This window comes from Oncorhynchus clarkii, unplaced genomic scaffold (genome assembly GCF_045791955.1).
Source record: "Oncorhynchus clarkii lewisi isolate Uvic-CL-2024 unplaced genomic scaffold, UVic_Ocla_1.0 unplaced_contig_3840_pilon_pilon, whole genome shotgun sequence".
In the NCBI taxonomy this organism is placed as follows: domain Eukaryota; kingdom Metazoa; phylum Chordata; class Actinopteri; order Salmoniformes; family Salmonidae; genus Oncorhynchus; species Oncorhynchus clarkii.
The window spans coordinates 59,603-69,861 of record NW_027258329.1 but is presented as its reverse complement, the minus strand read 5'-3'; the positions used below and the strand labels follow the sequence as shown (position 1 = coordinate 69,861).

The 10,259-nt window shown below is 42.9% G+C and overlaps 1 protein-coding gene across 1 annotated transcript; it reads right to left on the bottom strand.

Annotated features, from left to right (window-relative positions):
• Nucleotides 1–790: 790 nt before the first annotated feature.
• Nucleotides 791–9,845, bottom strand: LOC139396672 (CMP-N-acetylneuraminate-beta-galactosamide-alpha-2,3-sialyltransferase 1-like). The gene is made up of 6 exons (XM_071143612.1): nucleotides 9,412–9,845; nucleotides 6,114–6,307; nucleotides 3,011–3,193; nucleotides 2,721–2,766; nucleotides 2,030–2,149; nucleotides 791–1,037 (listed from the first exon to the last, which is right to left on the bottom strand). The coding sequence occupies exons 1-6, from the start codon at nucleotides 9,673–9,675 to the stop codon at nucleotides 864–866; spliced, it is 981 nt and encodes a 326-aa protein (XP_070999713.1). The 5' UTR covers nucleotides 9,676–9,845; the 3' UTR covers nucleotides 791–863.
• Between the last annotated feature and the right edge of the window lie 414 nt (nucleotides 9,846–10,259).

Genomic DNA, 10,259 nt, shown 5'->3' with positions numbered 1-10,259 from the left:
CTTCACCTCAGCGGATTTCTGGTGTAGCTTCACTTTACTGGACACTTGGTGAACCTAGCCAGACCAGTCAATTTACACTGTTAAACAAGGTAGGCTAGATAAGGATTATAAAAACATTGTAGCTCTAACGTACTTGTAGGCTAGTGTACACATCCATGCAGCCTCATATGCTGAGATATTATTAGGCTCTATAGTAGCAGTGTAGGTGAAGGCTGAAGTCGTAGGCCTAGCGCTTTATGAAATTCATTCTTAGGCTTCATTTTTAAGGTGATGGCTGTAGTTTCCTTAACAATACCACAATGAATGTAAATTCACATGTTGAAACAGAAAAATGATAACACGGGAGATTCATACTTACATCACAGGTGGTGAATATTGTCAGGAACTAGGCATCTTACACTGAGGTAATCGTCCAGACAGATTTTTTCATGTGATGCAGTTAATTTGAGTATCAGAACGTGCCGGTGGACTTCTGTTAAGGATGCATTAGTGAAAAAAAAAAGCATTGGGTCATGCCAATTTTAAACTGGCCGAGACGGAATTTGTTACTGGATACAATTATCTGCTGGCCGTCCTCAGCATCGTGGCTAATTTCACCAGGTTGGCCTATGAGAAAAGCTAGCAGCTAGCCATTTTAGACCAATGGTTAAACCATGTTCTAAGCCAAAGTTCATAAGTTGGGTCCCAAATTGTTCAAGTTCACACAAAACCAAAAACGGTAGTGCAGATAAAAGGAGAAGGTATTTGAGTATGTAAACGCTGTGCAATGTAGACAATAGGCTAACACCTATTTGATTAATCCGCTTTTAATAAAAAGCTCTTTATAGTGTATATACAGCTGTAAGGGACATTATCTTTATGAATTATAAACTAAATCCCTTAAATAGCTGTAGTTTGTGTATTTCCGAGAGCCTCATGGTGACGTTGTACTCGTAGTTTCCATCGTGTAGTCCAGTTTGGAGATTTTTATCCACTAAGGTTTCCCAGTAGTGGTGCCAGTTCCCAGCTTTGTCTTTCCCAAATCCATACACATTCACCTGCAATGGAAATACATGTTTAGAGTTAGTTTCATAATGTTAACCAAAAGGTTTTATTTATGGCAATGGGATATATTGTGTATGCAGCCTACATGATTTGGGCCAGTAATATGTGACGATACCACAGATTGTCAAAACTACGCCAATCCATTAGGTGTCAGGGTTGGTTTCCTGCACTGCAATCATGTGTAGTACACAGTGTGCATCACAATACAGTGTGTAGTGGGGCGGCAGGTGGCCTAGTGCATTGTGCCAGTAACCGGAGCATTGGGCCAGTAACCGGAGCATTGGGCCAGTAACCGGAGCATTGGGCCAGTAACCGGAGCATTGGGCCAGTAACCGGAGCATTGTGCCAGTAACCGGAGCATTGTGCCAGTAACCGGAGCATTGTGCCAGTAACCGGAGCATTGTGCCAGTAAACGGAGCATTGGGCCAGTAACCGGAGCATTGGGCCAGTAACCGGAGCATTGGGCCAGTAACCGGAAGGTTGCTGGAACGAATCCCTGAGCTGACAAGGAAAAAAATCTGTCATTCTGCCCCTGAACAAGGCAGTTAACCCACTGTTCCCCGGGCGCCGAAGACGTGGATGACGATTAAGGCAGCCCCCCCACACCTCTATCTCTCTGATTCAGAGGGGTTAGGATAAAAGCGAAAGACACATTTCAGTTGGACAACTGACTGGGTATTCCCCTTTCCCTAGTATACAGTGTGTCTTGCTGAGGAAGTACATGCCCATCCACATTCCTAACAGAACATGTTGATATTTAGTATTTATTAGGATCCACATTAGTTCCTGTCAGGGCATGAGCTACTCCTCCTGGGGTCCAAACAATCATGTCGCAAAAGCCTACATCATAAATAAAATATAATTCAACACAAAACACTAATAGTACAAATGTACAATATAAAATCCACTACTGTGCGTTTGCGTGAGTCTCTTCCGCGTAGTGCCATGAGGTGTTGTTGTGTCTGTAGATCTCTATAGGTCTTACCTTGTCACAGATGTGTAGGGATAATATCACAGCCATGAATCCAGTAGAGGGGTATTTGCCCTGATAGTCAAGCCAGGTTTCATGAACATATTTCATGAACACAGGATTCAGAACCAATACCTGCATGGAATATACTGCACATTACATGTCTATCAACCTGATTTAAATAGAAAAAGAGGAATTTCTATTGTGATGCATCAAATTTGAGAAGTCACTTTGTTAGATTGATAGTGTCAGATGGGATGCCATGATGCAGTTCGTACACTCCCATTCCGATGCAGTCTCAAGCTCTGACTCATAATGACACATTCACCCCTAGGCAAATAATAATGCCAATGTAGCTCAGTTGGTAGAGCATGGCGCTTGCAACACCGGGGTTGTGGGTTCAATTCCCATAGTGGATCAGTATGAAAATGTATGCACTCACTAAGTTGCTCTGGAAAAGAGTGTGTGCTAAATGACTAAATAAATTAAAAATACATTTGACATCACCGCCTCCTTTGTTAGGAAACCACCTAACCATATATTTAGTTGTTTGTTTTAAAATGTATATCTAAACATGGCTCTGCCCATTACACACATCCTCAACGACAAGCAGACCTACTGTCTAAGAGACAATATAAAAGATCATGCATTAGATATTGACTGTGTAGATGAATAATAACCCCAATAAATTAACAAGGTGACTCACCAAATCTTTGTTGGCCTTTATCTTCTGTCTAAGTGGTAAATATGACCTGTTGAATAAAAGAGGACTTCATTTCATCTAGGAGGTGCTAGCTATGTTACCTTAGAATAATGCATGTTGTAGGAGGGTTTCCCCAACTCCAGTAGCCCTGGACAAACACACCTGATTCAACTTGTCAACTAATCATCAAGCCTTCAATGAGTTGAATCAGGTGTTCTTGTCCAGGGACTGTAGGACCGGTGTTGATGAACACTTAACTAAATCAGAAGAGTCCATGATAAGTTGTTACTCACAAAGTGATGTGAGACCCAGTGGTCATGGCGCCTGGTAGCCACTGAAGGTCCAGAGTCTTGAAAGGGATCAACAGGAACCTAGTGGCTTTGTCCAGATCTATTGCACTCTCTGGGTACATGACGTGATACGTGGTCCGTGTCCCAACATCCTCCTCATAGCCAGAGGTAGGAGCCTTGTTCATTCTAGATAGCACAGTAAATAGCAGGAATCCACACAATGACTGCAATATTTCAAAGCTCTTCGTTCAACACAGCGACAGCACAGGTAGCGCCATTCAAAACACAGCGACAGCACAGGTAGCGCCATTCAAAACACAGCGACGGCACGGGTAGCGCCATTCAAAACACAGCGACAGCACAGGTAGCGCCATTCAAAACACAGCGACGGCACGGGTAGCGCCATTCAAAACACAGCGACAGCACAGGTAGCGCCATTCAAAACACAGCGACGGCACGGGTAGCGCCATTCAAAACACAGCGACAGCACGGGTAGCGCCATTCAAAACACAGCGACGGCACGGGTAGCGCCATTCAAAACACAGCGACAGCACGGGTAGCGCCATTCAAAACACAGCGACGGCACGGGTAGCGCCATTCAAAACACAGCGATGGCACGGGCAGCACCATCTTTCTTTAAAGTAGTTGATTTCTTATTTTCAGCTTCTACGAGTTGATTGGCAGTCAGTAAACAAACTGGAATAGTGCCTGCTGCTACCTGGAGTGTGCTGTCTGTACAGGCATAAAGCCAAGGTCGGTTATTTACTGTCACATGCAGCTATGGAAGGTTTGTTCTTTTCTACTGGAGCGTGACTTCCTTCACTACTTCCCACATATCTAAAAGCGTTGGATTGGTGGAGGCACGGGCTAGCTAGTGGGAGTTCCACCACATCTTACAGTGCCTACAGAAAGTATTCAGACCCCTTGACTATTTCCACATTTTGTTATGTTACAGCCTTATTCTAAAATTGATTAAATCGTCGCACCTGACGCCCCTCAAATCTACACACAATTCCCAATAATTACAAAGCAAAAGCAGGTTTAAAATTGTTACAAATTTATATTAAAAAAATAACACAATTACATAGGTATTTGGACTATACACTCAGTACGTTGTTGAAGCACCTTTGGCAGAGATTACAACCTCGAGTTTTATGGGTATAACTACAAGCTTGGCACACCTGTATTTGGGGAGTTACTCCCCATTTGTCCCTGCAGATCCTTTCAACCTCTGTCAGGTTGGTTGGGGAGTGTCGCTGCACAGCTAATTTTCAGGTTTCTCCAGACATGTTTGATCGGGTTCAAGTCCGGGCTCTGGCTGTGCCACTCAATGACTTGTACCGAAGCCACTCCTGCGTTGTCTTGGCTGTGTGCTTAGGGTTGTTGTCCTGTTGGAAGGTGAACCGTCACCCCAGTCTGAGGTCCTAAGCGCTCTGGAGCTGGTTTTCATCAAGGATCTCTCTGTACTTTGCTCTGTTCATCTTTCCCTCAATCCCGACTAGTCTCCCAGCCCCTGCCACTGAATAACATCCCCACAGCATACTTCCACCACGCTTTACCGTGGGATGGTGCCAGGTTTCCTCCAGGCGTGACGTTTGGTATTCAGAACAAAGAGTTTAATCAAATCAGAGAATCTTGTGTCTCATGGTCAGAGTCCTTTAGGTGCCTTTTGGCAAACTCCCAAGCAGGGTGTCATGTGCCTTTCACTGAGGAGTGGCTTCCGTCTGGCCACTACCATAAAGGTCTGATTGGTGTGGTTCTGCAGAGATCATTGTCCTTCTGGAAGGTTCTCCCTTCTCCCCAGAGGAACTCTAGAGCTCTGTCAGTTAACATCAGGTTCTTGGTCACCTCCCTGACCAAGACCCTTCTCCCCCGATTCCTCAGTTTGGCCGGGCAGCCAGCTCTAGGAACAGTCTTGGTGGTTCCAAACTTCGTCCATTTAAGAATGATGGAGGTCACGGTTCTGGTCACCATAGCAGCATGCGCTCCAGCACGTATATTTCACTGGTCACCCCAAAAGCAATTTTTTTTATTTCTTTAAATCACTGGAGCTGAAGACTCATATCTCCCTCACTAACTTTAAGCACCGACTGTCAGAGCAACTCACAGATCACTGCACATAGCCCATCTGCAAATAGCCCATCCAACTACCTCATCCCCATACTGCATTTATTTTTTTGCTCCTTTGCACCCCAGTATCTCTACTTGCACACTCATCTTCTGCACATCTATTACTCCAGCGTTTAATTGCTAAATTGTAATTATTTTGCCACTATGGCCTATTTATTGCCTTACCTCATTTGCACACACTAGAGACTTTTTTTCTATTGTGTTATTGACTGTATGTTTGTGTATTCCATGTGTAACCCTGTGTTGTTGTTTGTGTCGCACTGCTTTGCTTTATCTTGGCCAGGTCGCAGTTGTAAATGAGAACTTGTTCTCAACTTGCCTACCTGGTTAAATAAAATAAAAATCAATGGAAACAGGATGCAGCTCAATTTCTGAGTTTCATAGCATAGCGTCTGAATCCTTATGGAAATTTGATATGAATTTGCAAAAACAATTTAAAACCTGTTTCCACTTTGTCATTATGGGGTATTGTGTGTAGATTGAGGATGATTTTTTATTTAATCAATTTTAGAATGGGGCTGTAGCGTAACAAAATGTGGAAAAAGGGAAGCGGTCTGAATACTTTCTGAATGCAGTGTATTTAGTCATTTATTTTCAAACCAATGATGGGAAGTGAACACTGAGCTGGTGGGGATAATTGGGACATAACTCTCAATTAAATTGGCTGATCCCTCCTACTGACCTGGATGGCAGACGTGCACAGACAGGGTTCTACCTGCGCACCTGTCTCTTTGCCCTCCCACTTGGCAGTGGTATAATTATAATTTCTTTGTATACAGTTTGTCTTTGTTGTTCTGAACCCACTGCCCCCCAAGTTGTGACATCTTCAAGTTCGCCACCCTGACCCCTGGTATGCCCTGTACGGAGCTTGCGTGGTCTGTTTACGGCCCTGCTGTATGGAATCCTGTGATCCTTCCTTAACCCAAACAGGCTTTGTGACAAGTGCGCCCTCGGTCAACACCCTCTGTTGGCCTACCTTATGACGACGTCACTGGAGTCTATGAGGGCCCCGTAGTAGGAACCCTTGAGGTTCCCAGAGTTCCCCACCACAGCACAGCTTCCATGGCGCTCACGGCCCGCGTCCATGTGGAGGTCAGCATCAGGGATGACCTGGAACAACTTCTCCACCACCTCGCTGAATTTGGCTGTGCTACTGTCATTCTGGATTTCCTGGTGATAAGATGGTACTTTATTTGATTGCGCCAGCCAACACATGAAACACAATAAATACACAATGAACAAGCAGCACAACTCAGATGACAATCATAACGTCAGCCCAAACCAGTCAAATCTCATTATGTATATTGTGTGATTTGTATATAATGATTTCATGTTCACCTGCCCAGCGACTGCAGAGGGAACTGAGCTGTTAAATCTGCTGCAATGCATCATTTCTGAGTATTCTGAGACTTATGTTTGGATTGTACATGGTCTCTGTCCAGAAAAACAGGTTATTGTTGACTACAATATAAGCGTTGCCAGTGACAACCCATGTGTTGCAGCGTGTGAAAGAGCTGGCCTTGCTACATCACTTAGAGGCTTAAAAACAGAAGCAAACAAGCTAAACGGACAGCTAAAACTGTGGTTCACCAGCTGCAGTCACACAGGCAACCAAATTCTGACCTTTGTTCCACTGTGTAGTGTGACCAATAACAGATCTTTTTCTGAGCTAATCTGATTGGTCAAAAGACTAATTAGTGCAACACAAAAAGTATATATATATATATATATATATAGGGCTGCCTGTCTAAACAGCTACCTTACACCCACAAGGATCTCTAAACAACGACACACCAGTTAATTAAATAATTAGGTCAGAGGGATCACAAGTGTTAAATTAACCAGCCAATCAGGATTCACAACCAATTAACAGGGAAGAGGCACAATTTACATTGTTGCTATAGTATTTCCTGGAATGACAAATGGTTCAAATGAAAGGATTTCTGCATCCAACTTGTTTTATCCGGTAGATTAGCAATACATTAAAACAATGTCCTTGTAGTGAAGGGCTCACTCATTCACATAGCCTAAACCCAACCAATAAAAGTTCATTCTGAATTAAACTTATAAACAACAAGAGAAAAAAAACATGCAACAGTATTAACAAGATACTTAACTTTAGAAAATAATGAACATGTTTGGACATTTCAATGTATAGTTGTAGTGAGCGTTTGGGACATTCATTGACCAACGTTAATGGCTAATCCAGTGGTCACCAACCGGTCGATCTCCAAACATTTCTGTAAAATACCCAACGATAAAGCCTTGTGTTCCTATTTTTTTATTTTTTATTATTCGTGTCGGGCTGTTGTTAGGTGCAGCCAATTTAGCTTCCCTCTGCGCCCCGGGTAGGCAAACTGTTACCGTGTCATGTGCTGAAGGTACAAACTGCCTCCCCCGTGGGCCTGGAGAGGAAATTCAGTTCACTATGCCTATGCTGGTGAATCAGATTGCTCAAATGACCGAGTCTGCAGTAACGTAGCAGGCATAAAAGAAAGCTACGGCAAAATTGATACTGTGATATTTCAAAACCATGACTAGATTGACACTCAACGAATACAGCAAAGAGATGCTGTTTTTATGACTGAGTTCATGTTTAAGTTCTTACTCAGCACTGTCAACACTTTGTATTCAACACTTTTATCACCAACGCTACATCAAGCAGTGCAGCAGTAATGATTGAGTATGAAGTGCATCTATAGGCTTGCGTTGTATTTTTAGCAAGTTGGGTATTTTTTAATATCAATGAATATTTCACTTTCTCTGTTCATGGGAGTAACGACATGAATTTGTGCATGAGGCAGAAATAATTCGGTGCGACTCAGGTTTCGCCATCAGCTGTAACACGGTGTCTCTTTTTGGTCAAGTGTCAGTGGAAGAAAGGGAGAGCGGAGAGATGTTGAGTGACGGACCCTCAGTCTGCTGCGCTCTCCCTCCGCTGAGACGGACCATCAGATGTAGGCACCATCAGCCCAGTAAAATAAAAAGATAATTATTTAAAATGCATGCTCACTCAGCTGTGCCTCAAGTAATACAACAATAGATCTATTACCGGTGTGATCATATCGTCCACCTCAAATTTTGAAATAAATGTCCCGAACAACAATGCATTCATTGGCAGGTAAATTCAAGCAAAGCCAGTATGCGGTGATAATGTATTGGGCCTATAGTTTACTGCACAAACCTCATTGCCACAGTACTGTTTTTAATTGGTTATTGTTGCATAGGCTTACATTTAAATCATGTTAATAAAAATCAGAGCGGTAGATCTCGGCATGCATTTTGACTCTAATCTTGTCTCAAAAGGTTGGTGACCACTGGGCCAATCTATATTGGAGGCTACTGTGACAGATGATCAGTTTCATGGGCAAAAACTAGTTGAATAAATGTTTCCACATCATAGGTCTATGACCTTGCATCGAACTGGAAAATTGATTGGACTTGCATAAAATCAATGTGAGGGAATTGCGTCTTCTTCACCCAACGTTTAATCTAAATCCAATGACATGGTATAATGTTTTGTTGATTTCACGTTAGTTGACAGCTCAACCGAAATGTTAATCAAAACGAAAAAGGTTTAAATGATGTCTGCGCTCAGTGGGGTTGTTCTTTAGAGATGGGGTAAATTAGTGCAATAAAGTATTGAATAAGCAATAATTTACCCGCCACACGCCATTCTGGTGGGATCGTGTTATTTTTCCTATTTGTTGCTAGGGTCAGTGTATAGGCTATAACTTTAATTAATTATAGGCCTATTACTGAATGAGAACGTGTTGGACTTGCGCTGGAAATGCTTTTATTTATCCAATGTTTGTCATAGCTTTTTGTTTTGTAACGACCATGGGTTAATAAACGCGGATATCGACTCTGCCGCTCGAGCATGCTTTTTGGGGCACAGCCGATAGCGCGCTGGACTTCGGGCTAGAAGGTCGAGGGTTCGAGGCCTGCTCCCTGCCTGTTTCATTACCCTGGTGTCAGAAGTGATCGGACCTTGCATCCACGACAGTGCGTGTGCTTGGCCAGTGAGTGCGTTCCTAGAAGACGTTGAGTCGCAAGCTAGCACGAAGACGCGCTCTTTGAAAGGAGGGAGTAGTGTAACGACCCTGGGTGGATAAACAAGGATATCGACTCTGCCGCTCGAGCATTCTTTTTGGGGCATAGTCGATAGTGCGCTGGATTTCGGACTATAAGGTCGAGGCCAGCTCTCTGCCTGTTACATTAGTTAAGACATATTTAAAAATATATATATTAATCAAAAAATATATTTAGCCTACCCGCCACCACGTTCTGGTATCATCGGATAGTTTCTTGTTCTCTCTCGTCAGAAATGGTTTGATAGATCTGATGAAGCGCTTCTGAAACCATGGGTCGTTGTCCGGCGGTGGAGAGAAGATTCCGTCCAGCGGCCGAAGGGCATTTCTTATAAAATCCACAAATGAATTGGAGGATTGCTGTCCAGAATAAAACACAATGATGGTAGTGATGCATATTAGAACAGTGGTTAGAAGGCATTTTCTAATCCTGAAGCTCCTAATCATTTCGTAGGTGGTATAGAATCCTCACCACCTGTGAAGAGATCAATAATGAATATGTGAAAACACCCCTAATAATGCTGGTTTCAAACCATCAAGGATCTGGGAAGTCGGAACTCTCGGACTTCCAAGCTTTCAAGACGACTGCGAACTTGGAAAGAAAAATCGTTTGATTCTTCTTCTATCAGGTTTAACGGCGGTTGGCATCCAATTTGTTGCATTACCGCCACCTACTAGACTGGAGTACAACTCCCTTGCTTGAAAAATACAAATGTACTAAATTAATACCCTACCATCTAACACTACACTCACTAATTTCAAAATTATATATTATAAATTATTATAATATTATACAATTAATACCACCCTACTCCATTAAATTGATTTATTCCTACCTCATGCCATCATCCTGAAAGGTATGGGACATCACCCTGTAAATCTTCTGATGTCAAGCCTCGCACACCCAAATACCTCTTTACAGCTGCCACCACAACCTCAATTTTCTGCGACTTGCTATAAATTATACAAATCTAATCTTACTGAAACTTATATCACTTTTTGGCCTATCCCTTTGTACTGGTATACCTCTA